Source organism: Zootermopsis nevadensis, unplaced genomic scaffold (assembly GCF_977971745.1).
Source record: "Zootermopsis nevadensis isolate Lab colony 2312 unplaced genomic scaffold, Znev_1.0 Znev_ptg000062l, whole genome shotgun sequence".
Taxonomy (NCBI): domain Eukaryota; kingdom Metazoa; phylum Arthropoda; class Insecta; order Blattodea; family Termopsidae; genus Zootermopsis; species Zootermopsis nevadensis.
This window is the reverse complement of record NW_028259193.1, coordinates 27,622-51,116: the sequence shown is the minus strand read 5'-3', so window position 1 is coordinate 51,116 and position 23,495 is coordinate 27,622. Positions and strand designations below refer to the sequence as shown.

The window sequence follows — 23,495 nt, the reverse complement described above, 5'->3', positions numbered from 1 at the left end:
CGGCAGTTCGAGACCCAGCGGATTCTTACAGTAGTATTAAGTGTAGTATTAAGTTCTAAATATAAAACGAGGGCAGGACTGAACCGATTGCTGCCCTCTAAAAAAATAATTGAGGGTTAACGGGTGGGTGGGGAGCCGAAGATGAGAGAATGAGGGGGTTATGCAAAAATATATTTATGAGGGAGCAGCCAAAGGTGGTCCAAACAGACATCATATCAATCAACAATCTTTAACCAAAATGTGTTCAAAGCACTTGAGTCGAAAGAAAAAATCCAGCCAAATAAATCAACAAATCTGTCATCTACTGGGCATGAGATTTTTGCAAGCAAATCCAAATTCATAACAAACACCACACGCCAAACTTACAAGTTTTATAACCTTTATCCTTGCTTAACACAGCAGACTCAAAATTAACCACAAGCACAGAAAATACCCCTGCAGCTCCGGTCAAAGCACTACATAACAAAAACCGAAATCACTTCACAAATAGTCTCCACCCACGCCTACAAACGATACCTATACCAACTGGAAACAGCAATAATGTCAATCCCAAACTGCATTTACTTCTGTCAACATATCACCTCACACTTACAATCACAACATTTAAAGTACATCCTATAGGTCAGGTAATTACACACTTCATTCATTGTCCCATCAGGTTTCCTGTTCAGATATCAAGTCAGTCTGCGAACACACTCAACAGCTTACATGACAAGCATGCAGGTTTAATTTATTTCGCTGGATTGTATTGTTTCTTTTTCGACTCATATGCTTTGATGTCTGTATGTTTGGTATACCCCCAACTGAGCCCCCTTTTATATATTTGTGCATAACCCCCCTCATTCTATCATATTAGGCGCCCCACCCTCCCGGTAACCCACAATTATTTTTAGAGGGCAGAAATCAGAAATCAGAAATCGTTTGAGTCCTGAGTCCTGCCCTCGTTTTATATTTAGAACTTAATACTACTGTAAGAATTAAGAATTAATACTACTGTAAGAATCCGCTGGGTCTCGAACTGCCGATGTAGTACTCCGCACGCCAGCACGCTATCCATTCGGCTACCAGGCTCCTACAAGATTACGATTCTGGATCTTCCTGATATATCGATGCCCTGCTCTTTCCCGCCAATACGTAGTTTACTGGGTTCGCTACTAGAATTCGCTGTAGTCAAGTTCGCGCAGAGATAGAGTTGGTAAAATTTGTTGCGTGAATCTAGTCTTCGGAGTGTTGGAGGTGCTGTAAGATTATGTGTGCGAACAGCGATCTAGGTGGGCTGTCATCAGGTTACGGAATGATAGGGTGTTCTCGTTTAACGGTTGAGGTTATGTGTCGATGATTCCCGAGGAATCAAATAAATAAACGCCATGAGGCGTTTACGGCATTGATAAGTGACATTTATATACTCAGAAGTGTGTGTGGTGTGCCCCCCTCCCCAAGAACAAAAGTACATGTTCAATCAACTGCGTCATCAGAATGCTGTTTATTTTTGCATTTGTGTTAGTTAAAAGTGAATGCATTTTGTCTTTCTGGGAATAGCTGAGAGAAGAAGCTTAATTGATCCTTGGGATTTTACTCGGGGAAAAGCTGTCTGTCACCTGACCAGCCTACTGCTTGCCAGGAAATCAGTGGAGTATGTTCAGTACACTTGGCAGGCTCACTTCATATCGCAACAGAAACCTGACCTGCCTACTGCTTGCTCAATTTATTTTTATGTTTTGCCGTATCACAATGTTGTTGCACATTAAATCCCTTACCAGCTGTAACATTAACTTCACAAAGTTTACAGAACAGAATTGTTCCATCAGAACTAAAATATTCCTCACCGAAATCTTTAATGAAAGCTCTTAACTTTGCACTTTCAGAACACCACTTTTGGCATCTGAACTAAATGAAGGATTCACTGTAAATGCCCGAGAAATGTAGTTTCAAGTAAGAATTTCATACCCAAAATATGAATTTTATCCTCAAAATATAACAAAAATGATCCTAACCATGAATCACCAGTATTGTTCCCAACAAACTGTGGTCAACCAGTGTCCTTGAAGATCCAAACATGATTTTGTGATTGTAAATAAAATTTTCATGAAGCAGAGTCCTTGAGAAGCTAATAGTAGATCATACAGTAAAGACTGCACCAAATCCTTAATTTAGTATGACTCCTTCTTGTTCCTGTACGAACAAATATCTTTGAACAGAATGAGCAGTTGATTGATCCACTGGTTGCTTAGCCGCCTGACTGTGATTAAGAGATCAAGTGGCTAAAAGGGTGAATGAACTGACTAATTGATTCGTAGGCTATTTAATAATTATATTTCAACCGTACAAATTACTTAATACTAAATGGGATTAGGATTATTGTGAATGGAGGATCCAAGACATGAAATTGTAATCTGAACAAAATTAAACAAACAGCGATGCAAATACATAGTAATTAAATGGCTAATTTGAAGGAAAAAAAACATGCACAAACAATATTGATTATATAACTATCCACTGCTAATACTAAAGTGCCACTACATTCCTTGGGCAACACCAACCACCCACTGGTTTCTTGATTTGAACACTTTCCCAAAAAAACAGCACAATTCATGAAGCTCCTCATTATGTAATTTTCTCTCGCTGCCTGTATGTTTCTCTTAGTTACATGTATTCTGCTCATCACAGACATCAGTGCAAGACACCAAGTTTAACACCCACACAAAACAGCAGGTGAAATAAGTAGCCATTATTATCTGTAATTAAGAACTTTTCCAAAAGCAGGAACTTTGAACAATGAAGCATGAACTGGCCTTCAACCTAATAGAGGAAATAAATGTCTTAAATATACTGTCTCTTAGTATAACGATATTGCACAGTTCAGTATCACCTCACAATTGAATAAATATAGTCATTTCTTTCACTCTGATGTTGGAAACATACATGGCACCTATCACACCGTGCAAAGACGTCCATTCGACACAGCCCACACTGACAGGTTAATATTTCCCACTTATAGGACCACAGTTCCCTTGTTCTGTAGTGTCCTCTGTATCAATGAAACATTATGTCCATGTGACCATGCACTCTTTCTCCTACACAGTAACAATTCTAAGGCCATGTGATATCCCCAATTTCATCATGATCATGTAGTGACTGCTTACCATAATATACTACCAACATAATAAACAACAGGAAGCAGCAATTACCTGGCATGTCACAGCATTAGTGGGGGAGCCTACACAGACAAGACATGCAACATAAATCACATGCGTTGCGCATATGCGCATGCCAATCCAAATGTTCTTGGATCAGCACACAGGAACAAAACACAATTCTAACACACATGAAGAATCACAGCAAGGTGAAAAATCACTAACACACTGTCTGACCGGTATTCTACACTACTGTGAATGAAACAGTGATCCACAGAGCAATAAAATTAATTTAGTGTCCTACAAAACAACTCATTACAAAGATGGTTGCCTGCGACGTTGCACAAACTGATTTTTACATTAAATGGTGCAACAACCTGCAAGACAGCCACCTCCATATTCACTATCATAAGAACCTCAAAACTCAATTCAGTAATGGCAGATGACAAAGTTAAAATGAACAGAAGATCAAGAGAACTGAAATGGTAGATATTCACACCAAATTTCACAAAAACCAGTCAACTGCTGTGTAACTGAATCAGGCTAGATGGACATACACATGCAGCGTACTTAATTAATAAGACTGCTTTATAAGTCATTCAAAAACCACTGGATCAACTGGCATATTCTGATACACTATGATCAGATTCAACTGGAAGATCTGAGGAAACTGACAAAAAAAAACCTCTTCAGTCAGGACAGCAAATCCCCTGCTGAGACTTGTGCATAGGACGCAATTCATTTGAGAAACAGGAGTGCTAACACCACACTGCTATAATTTACTGGTAGAATCACTCCTTCCCAAACGAGGATTTGCACAGAATAGTTTTGTCCATGTACTACACAACAATTCAGATCATTTTTTCCTTACGCATAGGAGATATTTATTTATGGGGGATTTACACTAGTGACAGACTTCCTTCCTGTTGCTATAAAACAAGTTTGTGTCCCAAATTCCCCAAACCCTATTTCCTTCATGTATTCTAAAACACAGGTAACCCACAAATTTAGCATTCTGTACTTGCTATAGTACATTCTTTTCCAACTGAAACACATTTGCTCATCTTACATTCAGTTCACATATGAATAAAATGGGAAGAACCCTGAGAGAAGGCACAGACAGACCACAGAAATCACGTCCACAATATTCACAATAACACTCACCTGCGAGCTTCTTCATACTTAATCTGCTGTCGCAAGAACACCGCATTCTTCAGCAGTTCCTGTATGTTACCAAGGTTATCCTCTGCCCCCTCCATAGACTTCACTGCCCTGGAGAACAATACAACTGCTGAAAAAACTACACAAAGTTCTGGGAAGGTCTTGTGATTCTCACTTTTCTTCCAAATCATATATATATATATATAGATAGATAGACACACGCACACACACCATATTTGGCGACTTTGTGTCAGGACTCAGGATCTTATTCCTTTGCCAGGCAGAAATGTCAAATGAATGAAGGTCTAAAATCACTAAGTTAATTGATTAAATAATAAGCTTTCCTTGTAACATAAAGAAATTACACTTCACATAATTCAAAATGTCAACTAGAAATGAGCAAGATGCTGCTACAAGCCTGTGGAAAAGTATTCACTTGGGAACAAGGTTCCTCTTGAATACTAGTGAACGAACAGAATTTCCTTTAAACCTTACCCAATGGCATACTCCACATCGTAGCAACGTCCCTGCAACTCATGATGCAGTCTGGTAACTTCTACCCTCTTCTCCACCATCGGGGGCAGTGCTTTGCAATGTTACGTATATAAGTTCAACATAAACAACTCAATCCATGTTTGACACGTTTTCAAACCTTTTTTAACTTTCATTTCCAATTCCGGGTCTGATGACAGAGACATCGACACGATTCTCAACACAGTTACGTTATATTACCGATAACAAAGCACATCCATATGTGCCTAATAATTATTCCAAATAATCGCATACGAAGTACAGCCGATTAACAAACTACAGTTCTGAGTTACAAAGCATGTTACAAACTATGGAACTTCTAAACTTCCGTGTTTAACAGTGAAGCCAAAACAGTTTCATTTTAACATTGGCAACGGCTGGAACGGTATATTTTATCGTCATTAACTTTTAAATTGGTGACAATGAAGGGAACCGGAACTAATTTTTAAGTGCGGTCATTGCCAGTAGGAGTCGAATTACATGCTTTGTTGCTTGTGAGTTGGCAACGAGTTGGAAGTTTTGATAAAGAAGTGCCATTCCGTTGGGAAAGATTCGAAGTACTCCTGCGTACAACACGTTGGGGAGTGTATAAATTAATATTTCGTTAAAAATCTTGAAAGAATGAAATTTCCAAGTATTTTTGTTCTCGCAGCCCTAGCTGCTTATGTAGATGGTAATGAGGAAGAAGAAACGGGTGCCAGATTGCTAATTTCGAAACAGATACTGAATAGATATCTGGTTGAAGACATGGACATAGTAGCTGGGATATTTAGATGTCATATTGTTTCAGAAAAGTTATCGTCCGGTTGTTTTTGCAGAATAGAAATTTTTACATATCATAGGCCGTTTATGTTACAAGCCAAAGAATATGGAGCATCTCATGATAATATTGTATTTAGTACCCATATAATACCAACATACCTCATAAACTTGTTTGATTATAACACACAACATTCTTTGCAGTACACACTATATAATGTTGGCACAAGTACTGCTCTTGGTGTTAAGCTGAGTGACAGTAGCTTTCACAAAGAGGCCTTCACTTTGGTGGGTGGTCAGCTCAACATCAAGATTGACAGGATCCCTGCAGGGACAAATGTATCTCATGTAGTAGTTGTCAGACCAAGGAAATATGGATACTTCAACTTCACAGCTGCAGAAGTCAACTACAGACCAACAGAGGATGCCTCTGAAGTGAGTTATCACTTGCATGGACCGTGGTCAAAATTTATAGAAATGTTTGTAATTTCCATTGTGCTGGTCCTAAATTATATATTTAGAATGTACAGGAAGCCATTGTAAAATAATGAGCATAAAACACAAATTCTTCAGATTAATAAAATGATTTTCATTTTGAAACATTTAAATATTACTTGGAAAATCCATCTATGGACACCATACTTGTTTCTGTCTGCTTCTCTGATATTCAAAGCTCATAATTAAAATGAACTGAGGACTGAATATAGCTAACATCAAAGCTAAAATTGAATATTAATCTCCAAACTTCTTACAAGTCTTCCAAGTGGTGTTCCTCAGGTTTCACCATCAAATTTCTGCATACATTTCATTTTTCCAGAACTTCTTGACAAATACATATGCCACAAAGCCTGTAATCATGTAAAATTCCTAAGTTTATCTCTTGTTTTGTTTTTTGGGTTTCTGTTAACATCGTCACACACTGCTCCTGTAGGACGCAACAGAAATGCATAACAAGTCTTTCCGTTTCAGCTGCAAGTGGCCGTGACGAGCGAACCCGGCGAGGGTCTCATCATTGCCTTCCGTGACTATGATAAGAAAACCCTGTCTCTCAAATGAGATACAAACCCAAGATCTGCCAGATATGAAGTAGGAGAGTTAACCGCACAGACAAAACGTTTAACAGATGAAAGTTTTAAGTTAGTCTGTATAAAATTTACTCTCTAACAGTGCTGTAAATCCATGACAACTGTGTGATACATACTCCAGGTGGCAACAGTATTGCCATCTTTGGTGATGTTGTACTGGAACACACCACCGATCTTCTTGGCACGCTCTGGGTTTGCCGCAACCCGCTTTTTCAGCAAGTCAAACACACCATCCGAATCCAGCGCTGATGTGGATGCCTGCACCAACAATGCAACCTCACATTACAGTTTACAAAGCCACCAACATCATACACCATTTCTGCATGTCTCTAGGAACCTGTTAACTCTCTGGTGATAGAAAACGAAGGTCGAACATTGCCAATACCAAACAGTGTCACTAGCTGCAGGACCAAGCCACTTTGGCACAGTTCAAACACATCTGTATTTGTCTAAGATCCAGCTTAATATTATCCTCCCCTTAAATTCTCAGTCTTACTTATGTCCAATTTTTTTAACAGGATTCCCACCAAACTATGCATACATTATGTGTTTTCATCTTATGAACAACACATTTAGTCCTTTAGTTCACTATCCTAAGAATCCACTTATTTGATCCTTCAAGATCCCAAATAATATTTGGTTGTTTTCAAACACAATTTAGGTTCTTCACACAAAGAAAGAAACCATATTTTACAACCATACAAAAGTGGAAAAATATGGATATGATGTAACTTGATCTTTAGCATTACTGAGAGTAGTTTCGATGGTTACACACTCTGTAATCAATAATGAGTACTTCCTGAACGTGTTAAATATTTATGAATACTATATTTTTAGCTTAAAAACAAATGCAAAACCATGTTCATATTTTCATTCTATGTCAGGACATGAGATGTGCCTCTGAACTACAAATTCCAGTTTTCACTTCCCTCACCTTGGTGGACCTCATCACAGCAGGCATAGTGACTGACTGATGCAACCAGCATACATCAGAGCTACTCACTTGTGTTTCTTCCATGACCTTGAACACAGCTACTGTACTGTACATGTTATCAAGACAACCTTACATGTAGGCTAAATGAACTATACAAAGTGCAAAGTCTTTCCTGCCTCCTTGACAGTGACTCAGCTAGTCAAAAAACTTACTGCTTTTACAAAACAAAGGTTCATTATTCTGTTACACAAAACACACACAAATGGCCATATCATGACTCGGCTCCACCCCCAGCATCATGCCAAAATTTTTTTCCAAGTCTAAGCCAATTTCTGACCTAATGACATTTTACATAAACAAGTGTAGTGAAACAATGTATTCATGTGACAACTTCTCTTTGTCTCCCACAGTTCACTATTCACAAAGCACTAAGTGAACTGTACAAATCGTGAAGTTTGTTCCTCACTTTGCCCACTGAAGATGCAAATATCCTGAGAAATTGATTTGCAGATATTTACCATAAGCTGGAAATGTAACTAGGAAAGAGAAAACAAAGAAATTCCATAGAGCTTTTGAGTAACCTCTGAAGACCAACTAGATAATTAAAGAAAATAATTAACCCCTTCAGCCACAGTAAAGGTGCATAATATTCTATCAATCCATTGTTACCTCAAAGAAAACACAACATGTCTCCACGACAACACTAAACTAGTTAATGCTGCTTAGAGAAATAAATTACTGCTTATTCTGAGATCAATATAAAACCCACATTATATATTCTGTGGGCAAAATGCAGAGATAATGACTGTTACAGCAGGTGGTACATACAGTTACAACTCAGCTTTAAAGGGTTAAAATGGATCTTACTGAAGATGTGATACTAGCAATGCTGTAATGTTTTGGATCTTAACAAAAAGGAAACATAACCTTGTCACTGAGAGTAAGAAATTGCTAGGCTGAACAATGCAGGTTATCACAAGATAACAGAATATCAGTTACACTTTATATCGATTATAAACACAACTTGCAATCTGTAGGAACAAACACCACACAGCTCAGGCCTGCCTCATGGACTTATCTTGGACCACTTGAACACAATCCACAACCTAACACCCAGTATTTTAAAGATCCATTTTAATATTACACTCCCATCTATGAGTTGGTCTCTGAAGCCATCTCTTCCCTCAGGTTTTCCACACAAAATTCTGTACTCATTTCATGTCTTGCTCATGCATGCTGTATGCCCTGCCCATCAGAGCTTTCCTATCATTTTACTAAAAATCCAGAATTAAATCTTATATTTGGCTCATTAAACCCACACTAAATTAAACATTCTCCAAAACACAATTACAGAATTTACATCAAAATGTACATTTATATTAAGTAAGCTTTACATGCAAACAACACAGCTCAAATGCTTCGTCTTGTTTAGTAGCAGTGTACTGCATAATCAAATTGCATTTTTCTGTGAGGAACCTGCAATATGTGTGACCTTTTATTTCCACTGCGTAGACATGAAATTTAACACAAAAATTTCATTGGAAAAGCTGAAAGGAAAACAGTACTTGGGAGATCTACACACACACAGACATTACTAAAATGCACCTTAGAGAAATATGATGTGAAGAAATAGATAGACTCAACCAGCTCATGACAGAGCATAAGGGCAGAATTATGTGAACGTGGTGAAAGGCCAGCAGCAACAAAATTTCTCACCAGCAGAACAACCATCATCAAAGATGATCTTGGCCCATCAGTCAGCCACAAAAACGTACCTTGTGCTGCGGGACGGATGCCTCGGTGAGATCGACATATGCGCCAGATATCACCACGCTCCCCGTCTCTTTCACCTTGGTCTGAAAGTGGATACGGTTCCCCTGTTGCCACATGTCAGTCTGTAGTGTCTGCCCAGGGATAACCGGCTTGCTGAACCGAGCCTGTAAACCAGTGACAGTCATCATTTTCTTCATACCCTCACACTCTGATGGCCTGTGTAGTGCAACGATCTAAACCATATTAATGGGGATATCAGGTTGCATCTCAGTCCAGTTTCTGACTATCCTTCTCAGGCTAATCAGAGTTCTCCTCAGTCCCTCCAAAAAACTTCCAGCATAGTAACATGAAAATTAATATTACTGCCCCTTTCCAAATTCATACCCATTCATTATCCTCTCATTCTATCTGATGCTATATAACCTCTGAAAATTAAACACATTCATGAAATAACATCATATTTAACAATCTCTCTGATGGAAAAAAAGTACAAAGAACTTACAAAGCAACAAGATGATGAAATTAAAAAAAAGAGACTGAAATGGTAAAATGTTATGAACAGTCCTCCGGAATTACAACTTAGAAATCTACTATCAAGCCACACCATTGCACCATGCTTCACATGAATATTTTTTTTACTTACCATAGGCCTCCCTTAACGTATCCACTGTGAATGGGAGTCACGGTTATGAAGTATTCCAACACATATGCGAGAAAATAGGAAAGCATGTGGAAAGAATAAGAAAGTACAATGACTGACATCAACTGAACTGTACATCAGACACGGAAGAGGCAAGTGAAAAATGCTGTGAACACAAACAATCCATAGAACAACAGAAAGAGGGTGCTGGAATGTTATCATGAGAATGTGAAAATAGGAAAGCCCCAAAAAGAGATGTTTCTATTACACACCTTTATGGCTTTGAATTTGGTTGGATCATTATCCGCATACTGCTGTAGGACATGGCGGGCTGAGAAGCCCAGCGAACACAGACCGTGCAGGATGGGCCGATCAAATCCACCAAATGCAGCCACATTCGGGTCAATGTGAAGTGGGTTGCGGTCTCCAGACAGTCGGTAGAGTGCAGCCTGCAGGAAATAATGTTGAAGTGAAGAAACATTGACAATTAATTTGTAGGTGTGTTTATGATCTCTCTCCATACTAAATTCTACAGACTTAGCTGCAGTGTTTCATTAGTCATAATTTTCACACACAGCAATAAGTGCAGATTCAAAGCAGTCAGCATTTTCAGTCTACATCAAATAATCTTAAGGATGCACATTTTACAAAGCTCTATCACCACAAATATGTCAAGATCTTAATTAGATTGTGCTTCTTCTCCATATTTTACATGTTAGTACTACTGACAGAAGAAACTAAAAATACATACACAGAATAAGAAAAGTTACATTCACCCCCCCCCCCTCAAAGAAAAATAACCAAAGAGCCTCACACGTAACACATGCTTCCCTCTATTCTGACCTGATCAAGAGACGTGTGTTGCTCAACAGACAAATCAGGAATCCGCTTTGGTGGTTCTGCTGTTGGCACATCATAGGGTGAAGTACGCTTGTCTGTAACACCCTTCATTCCAACAGCAAATGTTGTCAGCAGGGACTGTGCCACCTTCTCACCACTTTCATCAAATGTCTCCACTGCAATAATGACAACAGACAGCAACTGAATTTGTATCACCTTGAAGACTAGACTTTTAAACCACTTATATTCCCCCTAGCCTAGACAGATCAAAGAAAAAGAGACACGTTACAACTGCACGAACCAAGTTGACAGAAGTTACAAATGGAATGATCATACTGCACAATTTTATCTCACCTTCCACCAGCACAACAGTCCCGGATCCCTTGTCCAACATATCCACCACCTTGCAGTGCACCTCAAGAGTCCCTTCAACTGTTGATGAGACGCAGAACCTCCAAGTACTGCTCACCATGCAACATCTGGCAACATAGCAGCAACACGATCCTCCTCAGTCAACTCCAATTATGTACTCAATCGTTTCTCATTCCTTTGTGCCTCATCAGCAACCCTAAGGTTCATAATCCAATCAGTCTCTACGTCGAAACCACTGAACTATCTTTAAGTTAGCAGAACTTCTCGAATCCATTTAGTGGAAAGAAAGAAAGAAATACTTTATGATATATCTGCAAAAACAACTGAATACTGTCATTTGTTTACATGACCGAGTGGCATGCCAGTGGGAAGCATCTACACTCTGTGCAGCTCACTGAATCAGTGTGAATTCTATCCTCACTCTCTCTATGGTGCAGGATATTCTTTGAAAAACTGACTGTATACTTGGCTTCTCAAAAAATAGAACACTTTCTTTATAGAAGCCAAAGGTTCATCACTGAGTTCACAAAAGCCTGCCATAAGACTAACCTGAGCCAGCTGCATCCAGTTTGCTCCATAGATTCCTATCTCCCAAAGGTCCATCTTAACGCCATCCCACCTACGCCAATGTCTCACCCACAATCTCCTCCCTTCAGGCCTTCTAACCAATATCTTGTAAACACCCCACCCCTTAACAATGCGTTCCGCATGTCCCGCCCGTCTTATCCTCCTCGATTTAATCGCCCTAACAGTATCAAGTGAGGGGTACAGTCCGTGAAGCTCATAATGCAATTTTCTTCCTGCCTCTTAGGTCGAAATATCCTAAACACTCTGTTCTCAAAGACCCTCAATCTATGTTCCTCCCTCAAAGTGGGAGACCAAGTTTAACACCCATACAGCACAACTTTTGTATCTTTAGTTTTCTTGATGTGAGATGAGAGGACAAAACATTTTGGACTGAATGATAGCAAGCATTCCCCGAGTCCACACCACACTGCTCAATTACAACTTCACTAGCATAGAATACGACCTGAATGATCCTCCGTTGCACTGAACAGAAAAACAACTCACTGCAGTATTATTTTTGCAGAAGCTGGATCTGCTTTCATTCCATGAGGACCAGCAGACTTTTAATTTCTTCCTCACTGCATGTACAGTGAACTAAACAAGTCAAGTGCGATGGAGACTGGCTATTATATTCGTAATAGACAAAGCACAGGCAGTAAAATGTGCCTTGCGTTAAGATATATGGACATGTTCAGCTGCGAAGGCAAGAAATGCACATACAGAGATGAAAACACAGCAAGAAGATTGTGAGGTGGCTCAGGGTTGCATCCGAAGGCAGGCTTCGAAATGACCGATGCTGAACCTTGCGGTTATCCTCAAAAGAGTCTGCTTATCAAGACATAACCTCACTTACCCTGGCAGGATTGAAATCCCTGCCACTGAACACCTCAGCAGTAACACTAGACTCCATCACGGCAGACACGCCTTGCAACACGAGGAACGTCGGCAACGCAGAGAAGTCTGCGTGGCCTTCATACAGGAATCTCAGGTCACTTGGGTTGGTCACAGTGCTACCAACTGCAATAAAACAAACACATTACTTGTCTGTCACACTGTCACAAACACACGCACATAATGGCACATTACTCACCTCCCAGTGCATACAGGATCAGGTCATGAGGAGTGTATTGGAACTTTGTCACAACACTCTTCTGGAAAGGAAATCAGGACCTTAAACCATGTTCACAGAATAAGTGTCACCAAGAAGACAAAAGAAGTTCAAGTCTGCACAAAGATTAGCCACCATCAATACTTGGATGGCAGCACCAGCCATTGCCAAAACTAATGTACACCTCATTTAACAAAATACTGGACCTCCAGTGGCGTAAGCCACAACTGAAGTAACGTAAACCACGTACTACAATTATGGCGACGGGCTAAAATCCTGTACACAATAAACAAAATTAATTCTGCTCATTCATACGTCTTATACTACACTCCCTCTATACACCTCCACTGGATGGTGCTTAGACACAGGGGTAACTTGAATAATTACTATCTGAAAGCATATGCAAAAAACTACATCGAGTCATAACTCACGCCATCAGAAGAAAGCCCAGAGTTCGACTTCATCTGCTCCAGAACGGTCATCAGGGTACCAGATGCCTCCTGGATGGACTCCAATTTAACGGCAGCAGACATATCTGTCACCTTGCCCCAGTTCTCACGTACAGCCTCTGGCGTCACCAGCTCATTCATCTGTGCACGCAGCAGGCCGCCCGGTGAACGCACCAGATAACCTGAAGGTTGTCAGACAAGAACGCATCCTGATGGAAAGTTCTGCCGACACTCAGCACGGGAGGTAAACGGTTCTCTGCTTGTCTATCATTACTGCGCTTCATGGCTATTCCAAGCTGTCTCACTGAAATCAGGACCCTTGAAACATGAATCCGGTCATTCTACCGCTGTTGACACATCTACGGAAGTCCACATGCAGATTCTGCGACTTATCTACGATTGTGATTTGCAGTGAAAAAATCATTTCTGCATTTCACTGAAAGAGCAACAACAGACCCAACCTTCATGACCCTAATGAAATGCAGTCCTGTTTTGGACGGCATCACATGACTCAGAACCAGTGGTGTCGTTACAGGCATCGAGCATATTCCGAACAGGGGTGCCACTGACACTTACATTTTCCTGCCCAGCCAGCAGCAGACTCGATGATGGAGCCAGTCTCCTCACAGGATTCGTGACACAGCCACGCGACGACTGGCGCAATCAGCTCTGGGCGCAGCTGCGCAAAGAAATCTGTGCAACAAACAAGTGACTTATCAGTATCACATTAGTGTTTATAATCATGAGACAATATTAAAAACTGCTGATAACAGATCTCCAAAACATGAACTATTTATTACAACTGATAATATGACAAAAGGGTGAATATACTTCCAAAATGCACTGTTTGCATCATTTTGATGTTCATTTATTGTAAACAGAAGTGACACACTGTCAGGCTTTAGTATCAGCAGCATTAAAAGTTCAGACCCACCAGGTGGCAGGATGTCTTCAGTAAGCCGGGATGCCGCAGTTGGCACAATCACATTGCAGTGGATGTTGTCCTTCCTGCCCTCTATCGCTAACGTATTGTTCAGACCAACCAGCCCCATCTTGGCAGCACTGCAACCATAAAAAAAACATACATGGACTCCTCCCAAGAAATGCATAAAGCGGCCATCGCTCACACCAACTTTCTTATTTGAGAACAACTTTTCAGCCGCACAAATTACACAGTCCTGAAAGGAAGAGCGAACTGGAGAGGATGTAGAAGTGACCCTCGGTTATATAACACACTAACCCAGCATCTGTCTTGAGGAACTGTGGGGGAAAACAGTTTCTACCATTTCTGGCAACCAAAGACAAACTTTTATTTTTATAAATAACCAGAATGTTAAATCAATATTTCATAGGCGGGGGGAGGGGTGTATTGTAATTAATACTTTTAAATCCCAAAGATATTCAAAGCAGAACAGATTAATGTCCAAGATATCACGCACACATTATACAAATGATCAATCCTATGAAAGATAAATATACTGAAGTGTCACTAACACCGACCTGTAGTTTGCCTGCCCAAAGTTCCCATATAGACCAGAATTGGAGGATGTCACAATGACACGTCCATACTTTTGTTTACGGAAGTGAGGCCACGCGGCTCGAGTTGCCTTGAAAGCACCTGTTAGGTGTACGTCCTGAATTAAGCCTGCAACAGTAACAAATGATCATTAAACCTCAACAGCACTAGTAACTAGACAAAAAAGCATGCAAAACCATCCCTGAACTCAAGAAATCTACCATAGTCCCTTTTCTTTTGGCCTCCTATACAATATCAATAACAGTCAAAACAGCTCAGCATAGCAGACAGTATTTGTCAAGGTTTTCCTCAGCCTCTCTAGGCAAATGCCATGGACAGTCTCTTGAAACTGGTCAGAACCACAATGATAATAGACGCTTGTGAATTTTAACTCTTTCAGAATTAGTCTCTGCAGAAAAATGATATTCCAATTTCACTGAACTATCAGACTTTAAGGTAAAATGGCCCCTGGGACAGCTACATAATATCCAGTCACTGGCGCTCTTAGTTTTCTGACTGACTGACTGTAGCAGTCCAAATACACTGAAAGTACCCCACAATCTGATATTATGGCCAAGAATAAGATTTAATCTCAAACATACTCCAGTCTGCGTCACTAATCCTGGAGAATGACTTGTTCCGCAGGATGCCAGCATTGTTCACTACCACATCTACTCGTCCAAACTCTTCCAGAGCCGTCTGTATAATCTTCTCTCCATTCACCACAGAATCATAGTTGGCTACAGCCTTGCCACCTACCAGAAACAAAACAATCTACGATACAAATGCAATCCCGCGGTGCTGCGACTTCACCGTAAAACAGAAGTTGGAAAGGAAAGGGAATCAGACGGAGGTGGTAGAGGGGGACACAAGGAAGCAGTTTGTAAGAAGGAAGGAGAAAGAGAAGAGGTGAGAGGACAAACAAGAAACTTACATGCAAATGCAGTAGCAGCCAACAAGCATCATAATGCACTAAACCCACCTTTGTGCCGGATCTCTTCTACAACACTGTCTGCTGCACTGCTACTCTTCCCATCGCCATGGCGACCACCACCAAGGTCATTCACCACAACTGATGCTCCACGCTCCGCAAACAGCAGGGCATATGCTTTACCCAGGCCTGAAACATAAAGTCATGGCTGGTCAGAATTATGAGGAACTGGCACACAAGAAATGATAAGTGGGTGAAACGACACACAGAACTGTTCATTGCAAAAAGTTGTAAGCAAATGCCATGATTAATACGATTATGAGACAATGGAAACAGACAAATGATAAAAGAGAAGGGTATTAACTCACCTCTGCAGTGCACACATCACATGGCATGTGGAGTCTCATCATACTTTAATATTATCATGACAACTTTTATCCATGGAAATGGACACACACAAACTGGTACAATTAAAACTGGAAACATACTGTTGTAGCAGCCCACACCCTTCAATTTCATATTTTTGTCTTAACAAATGAGGGAAAGAACTATATTTTTTTTGTACAATATAGTCATTAATGAAGCTGAAACCGCGAAGACAAGAACGATAACCTAAAATAATTTCGACAAGAATTAAATATTTCCGAAAGAAAGTCTTGCATACTAAAAAAGCGATCAGGCACAAACATTATTTTCGTGTACGATAATCACCTGCACCAGCTCCTATAACTACAACCACTCGGCCATCGAATCGCAGATCTGTCATGCTTAATAGGGCCCTACAGAAGTCCGAACCTGAAACAAGACGAAGTTACGTGACCAAACACACGGATAAGGTAGTACAAGTGCAAGATTAACCAGTACTTCGTACCTTGTTTACTTTCGTGTGTATAACTGCGAAGTCATCGTCAAGAAATAATGTAACCGTTAAAATTATAATACAACGCACAAATTGCTAAATCTTACTACGTACGATAAATCCGCCGCTGTCTAGTCGTAGACTCCAAGACACAATCCACTACCACGAGATCATCACAGTTTGTGTGCTTGTGTTTTCAGACCTTCGCATCAGATACGGCCAGTCTGCTGTCTGACATAACTGCAAAACCTCTGTACAAGAGATATGTACTGTACTTCAAAACAGGTTACGAAAGTGATCGACGCAATTTCGCTAGTCATTCTTTCCCATATCGATATATTTAGATTAATGCAGTGCTACCAATAGTATCAGTAGATCTAGCCCCGCGCGAAAATGTTCGAAAGCAACAAATGGCATTTTACCTGTCTGAATGTAGAGTTCCCAAATTGAGATATTTCCTTGCCCTACTTTCACATTTTATACCTTGTATCATAATATCCCATAGAAACTGTACTTACTGCTTTTATTTTTCTTAACTCATGTCACAGTTTTCCTGCCTATGTTATTAATACAGAAAAGAAACATGACTAACTTAAAAGCATGAAGTAACAAGGGGAATATGCTTACTGCCTTCATCACCAGAGAGATCGCCTAATAATGGTGTCAATTTATATTACACTACACTGCGCAATATCCCACAACGCTGTCATCTTCACACTCTTTTCCCATGAGCATCTGCTCTACACAAGGAAGTTAAATCAGCAACTAGGATGTGTCTTACTGAAGAACATTAGGAAAGAGCATGCAAATTGCAACAATGAAAATTAAATGTGATACTGAAAGCTGAATAAAGCTAAAGCAGTGTTAAATGTATTTTTTATAAATTACTATGATATTTTAATGTCCCCAGTCCAAGACTGTGGGATTTCATGTCAGTGACAACTTCAGATCAATTTATAAGATGTCACTAGTAAGATGGGATGTCTTAAAATTCAAGGTCGTGCAGACACATGTTCATGAATTTCTTATCTCATACCATCACACTGACAGTCCCGAGTTTCAGGCACACAAAGTTACAGCATAACAAAAGCATGCGAGTCACAGTAAGAATTGAGGTTCTCACAGTGGCGAGTACGAATATGACTCGTTTTCTGTGTTGTAATGCTACAACCCAGAAGGCAGCCATCTTCATGTGACTCACAATTTATTTAACGATGCTGTCACTTGCTGAGACTATATAATGTCGAGTGAGAGGATGATAGTAAACAGAGAATTGGAAAACATGTGGACAGAAGTGATCATGGCCTAATTTAAGGAACTATCCAAGCATTTTCTGGAGGGACTGAGGAAAACCACAACAAGCCTTCGTCACGATAGCCAGTCTGCAGGCCAAGATCTGAACCCAGGACCTGCCAAACATGTAGCAGGAGTACTAACCATTCAACTATGATGTTTTGTGTGATTCACAAGATACAGACAATTTTATTACATATAATCAACTGGTTACCGTAGTAAACCGACGTTTCGGGAACAAAATCTGTCCCCATCTTCAGGGTTTGTTCCCGAAACGTCGGTTTTACGTGGGCAAGGAACTGAGACAATTGTCTGGATGTCGGATCTCGCGTGGTGGCAGATTTTGAGCAACTTCAATTCTATCTCCGATAATGACAATGACTTCGTGGATTCAAACTTGTTACCCTAAAATATGAAGCCAGCGAATGTGAACATTTGCCAAGTGAACTCTGAAAACCAGAGATGAGCTAAATGTGGAGCGGAGAATTTCCCGAAGCGATGCCTACCGACGCCAGTTCGCGTTCAGTTTCATCAAAATCCGTTCAGCGCTGTTGAGGGCAGCAACCCGAAAGTTCGCTACACGGGGCATTCTCCTCCTGAGCCAGCTTTATCCACACAACCTACTTCCCTCGCCGGCCCGCGGTAAATTCGAGTAAAGATTCCTGTTAGTCCCCGGGTCTGGATTAATCGAGCAGGGCGAGTTATTAAGCGAACGACCAACATTCCGTAATTCTTTGGCAGGCCCAGCCCTCGCACAACGCCGAAGGCCAGATCACAAATAGCGGTCAAGGTCAGGGAACCGTCTCCATGGAAACAACCGACAGTCGGAGAGACCCAGAAAAACGACTGGCGGCATTTCTCAGGAGCTACAAGAAAGGAATTAGCACGTCTCTCGAGCAGCTGACAGTTGCCTACACTTCCACGAAGGATCATCACCGCATTCCCCAGAAGCTGAGGTCTGAACTCCATCCGAATTAAATTCAGACACTGTGTAAGTCCCACGTATTGAGATTAAGCAGATGTAATATGAGAGCGCCCTCACAGCTCGCAACGCCTCCTGTGATAACAGTTTCCTTATGATGTCATCGCCTGTAACGAGATCACGTGTGAGGTCGCACTCATAAAGAGAATGACATCACGCCACCTTCTTCGATATTATACATAAACTTCATGGTCCCAGGGCGCGTGAACTTGATCTTGTCTTGAGACTGAATAAAACTCTTCATATTATTATCTACAAACTGACAACCTTCAGCTATTTCAATCTGCCCGCCAATCCTACGAAATACTACCAACGTCTGAGGAAGCCGATTACCAACTTTACCTCAGGCACTTCCAAGCGTTTTACAACTGCACGACGCACCTTCACATTCTCCCGCCCGCAGTTCACAATCTTCTGTTTCCCGTCTCCTCTCTAACAACGAATGTTTCCTACTGTTTTGTATGGGTGTGAAACCCGGTCTTTCACTTCAAGCGAAAACACAGACTCGGGGTGTCTGAGAAGAGAGCGCTGAGGGTAATATCTGGACCCGAGACGGATGAAGTGACAAGAGCGAGGAGGAAACTGCGTTATAAGGAGATAAGAATTTCGTTCAGAATTTGACTAGCCGACCGACCGAGGGCTGAAGATGGACTCTGCTCCATGCAGCTCGTTCTGGTCAGACTTTTACATCGCCAAGGATGCTGCAATCAATAGGCGTTCGGTGTAACCCAGTTATCGGCAACGTAGTCTGAAATCGGTTGTCAGCTTTACTGCGGGGCGTGGTGGCAACTTAACTTTCACAGAATACATTTTTATACGCCAAGGAACGGGGTCCTGCTCGATGCCTGACAGTCACGAAATTTGCAGGACTCATAAGTTCACTGTCGCTTTCATAAATGCCAGACTTAACCCTCTAAATCCCGAAGCTCGCCTAATTAGACAAAAGTGGTTAGTTGTTTGCGTTTTTATAATACAATATAACGTCTTCTAGACTTAAACACGTCATGCAATGAATGGATTATTACCAGGTTTTTTCGATCTACTTGCCTAGAAACTGCACCAGCGTCTGACATGAGATATTTTCTCAACTCTTCTCTTATCTCGCCTCCTGCTCGAGATAAGGAGTGCGTGTTTGGTGGCGTTGTTTCCACGTCATTACTGAAGTGATAGAAAGTTTTTCCAGATTTTTACTAGGAATCCATCGCATAACAGGCGACTAATATCAAATCATCACATGTCTCCGGCAAAATGTTTATGTGTGTATAAAACACTCAAAATACTTGGCAAATCAACCCAAATGCATTTTCCGATACCCTTCCGGCACGACAAAGGCGATAATTGAATGTCTGTTCAGTTACGTCATTCTTTGCAACTTCATCAGATACGCGTCGAGACCCGATGCTTCGCCTGAAAGTTAGAAATGGTTCCCGGAAGGCACTCAGGACCCGGAAGATTAAAGTTATTTCCAATAATCACCTTCTTTGCCATACGCACCGACGTCGACCGCAATAAACTTGTAATTAGCGTCCACGATGGCTAAAAGAACGATAGAAAAGAAAGCTTTGTAGTTGAAAGAGATTGGCTCCAACGGCGTTCGGAAAATTCCATTTTATCCAAAATTCGTTTGAAATGCGTTGAAACTCTCGTTGCGTAGGTTCAGGCATGAGTTGAGGTACCAACTTGTTTCTTAGACACCTAAGAACCTCTTTCACGATTGGTGAAATATGACGCGCTGATATACGGTAAGCAAACGATAGTGAAGCGTAACTTTCGCCAGTCGCCATAAATCTGAAGGGAAAAAATTGTCAATCACTCAATAAGTGATATCGTACACAAAGAACACGCACACGAAAATGGGCGTATTTTCTCATTTCAGATGGAGACTGTAGAAAACGCTGGAAGTATATACGGGATTCATACAATCGATTTAAACGCAAAAGAAAAATGTCAACCGGATCAGCTGCACCACCGAAAAATTCTAAGTGGGATTTTTTCAAGAGACTCCAATTCTTAGAACCGGTTTCAACAGAAAGACCTACTGCATCTAATGTTGAGTCAGATTCAGCGGCAAACGCACAGTTTGAGACTCGGACTGAAAACAGCGAAGGTTGTCCAGATGAAGCATCGCAGTCCTCTGTACCACAGCCTCCACGACGAAAAAGACGCAACAACAATCATGATGATATTCTTGATAATCTCGTGCAACAGTTAAGTGCCAACACTGATACAGAAATTGAAGACGAAATTGCTTCATTTGGGAACCACGTAAAGGCTCCACGTTTGAAAATACAAGCTAACATTTTAAGTCACTATGAAGTGATTCAGATGGATATGCGAGGAGCAACATGGGATGTCCAACCCAAGTTCATCTGAGGTATTCTCCTATAAGAACTGCCTCGACCCCCGAACCAACCAACATCACAGAATGAAGACAATTGTCATTACATTTGTGACATAATTAGTAATAATACAATATAAGAAACTTAACCGTAACGTGAGCGACAGTTTTTGTTGTTTGTATGTTTTTCCTATTAAACTCAGTGCGTAACCAAACTGCTTTTGATTCAATCTGAAATAACTCCTGAAATTTTCTTCTTCTAATGATAAATGATTCTTTATTAACAGACAGAAAGACCCTTCTTCGCGTCTGGTTTTGAATATTGAACTCGTAGGTTTTCTTTCTTTCTTTCTTTCTTTCGCAACAAATAACACAGCAACACATCTTCTTCTTCTTCTTCGAGTAACCTTTTTAGAAGCATTTTTATACTCATTTTTCACAGAATATGTGCACGCGTCTCAACAAAACAAACACTTTGCCGCATGTCTCGGTCGTCACCTCAAAAGTGAGTGGCGGGAAGCTGCGATGAGTCCGTCTCTGTCGCGTGCAGCCAAATTGTACCTTAAGAAGACCCCATAAATATAACTGCAGGTGGTACATATAGTTACCACTGTGCTTCAAAGAGTTAAATGCATCTAAAAATATTTGAGACACGACCTGCAGTTTAACATTCCGTGATAAGAGAACTTTTCCATCACAGTGATCGTGTCGACAGCCATAAAATGCAGACGTCCTCTTCAGGAAATTCTGCCACGAGCTCTCGTACCGGATCCTGCCTGAAGCAAGAAATCGCCGCGTGAACCAATTACTTAGGTCAAGGCCAGCGGAAATCAGGCAGAGCCGTGCGTGAGACGACGCAGCTGCGATAATGATAAAACCTCCTCGTGATTATCTTTTTACAATTCAACGGATTACACAGCGTCGAATGAGAGGAAGACAATGAATAATGAATTAGAAAGGATGTGGAAGGAAGCGGTCGTGGCCTAATTTACGGTACCATCCCGGAATTTGCCTGAAGGGGCTGAGATAGCCGGGCTCTGAGCCGAGATTTCAACCCGGGACCTGCCGAACACGAAGCAGGCCTTTAACAGAACCCCGAGGATCAACAGAATCCTCCGTCTGTCCTAGTGCCAAGCCACACGGATCCAGTCCACGTACTCGCAACTTATTTCCATAAAACCAACCTCAATGGTATCCCCCATCTCCTTCTTGATCTTGCAAGTTGTCACTTTGCCAGAAACATCCTTGCTGTAAGTGAGATTTCAGCTTCTCACAGCGGCAAGTAATCTAGTAGAAACTGGCCGACGTTTCAGAGGTGCTTATTACCTACCATCATCAGGGCGATGAGTGCCCAATGATGCAGGAAGTAAGCACCTCTGAAACGTCGGTCAGTTTCTACTGTATTATACGGCGCGACATCCCGGAGAATTTTCGTCTTAATATTGCAACTCTGACACCAGATTCAATCGACCTACGAGTCCAGTCCGTCGAAACCTTTCACTGCATCAGCACAGCTGAGTGCGATGATGAAACCATTAATTCATTTTATGCCAAGTACCCAATGTTTCAAGCTTTTCAACACAAAGCATTCGCCCAAAACGCAAAATGTAGGCGTTTGTGACACTGCATAAATGCCACTGACCAAGTTTCGCGTCGTAAATAATCCAAACACAAGAGAATTATTGAACATACATTAACTTGGAAACATCCAAGTTTCCCAATTAAAATCTGAGGGCCCACAAAATTGAGCCATCGTAGGTTTAGCTTCATGAAATTCTGTAGCCATTATTCAGTCTTTGTATAAATGTATTCAAATACATTAGGACTGTTCTCGTCACGTTATGAGCTCTAGATTTGACTGTGAAACAAACTATAGAACAGAATGCTTCTTGACAATGTAATAGTCGCTGGGCTATTCAAGAAATCTGACTTCTGGAAAAGTATTCTTGACTTCCGTGGTTTGCCCTATTAGATCACAGCGCATGGAGCATTATATTTGTTATTGACGCTGAGAACCAAGCAACGAACAGGCATCGACGCGCGGCTTGGGAACTGGGCGCTGTGGAATGGGGTTCGTACTCGGCAGGTTACTGGTTTGAATCCAAGCCTGTATGCTCTGCTGTTGTACTTAGTTACTGTGTTTTATGCGGAAACTCTGGATAATAAAGACAGGTGGATGGACTTTCGGACAGGTAGATAGATAGAGATCTGCTCTGCCATAAT

At 41.0% G+C, this 23,495-nt stretch overlaps 1 protein-coding gene and 1 pseudogene across 1 annotated transcript; one reads left to right on the top strand and one right to left on the bottom strand.

The window, feature by feature from the left end:
• Positions 1–944: 944 nt before the first annotated feature.
• On the bottom strand, positions 945–16,837 carry LOC147871132 (peroxisomal multifunctional enzyme type 2-like; annotated as a pseudogene).
• Positions 16,838–18,208: 1,371 nt separating this feature from the next.
• LOC147871131 (uncharacterized) lies at positions 18,209–21,527 on the top strand. The gene is made up of 2 exons (XM_087341103.1): positions 18,209–18,943; positions 20,811–21,527. The coding sequence occupies exon 2, from the start codon at positions 20,879–20,881 to the stop codon at positions 21,305–21,307; it is 429 nt and encodes a 142-aa protein (XP_087197229.1). The 5' UTR covers positions 18,209–18,943; positions 20,811–20,878; the 3' UTR covers positions 21,308–21,527.
• Positions 21,528–23,495: the final 1,968 nt, after the last annotated feature.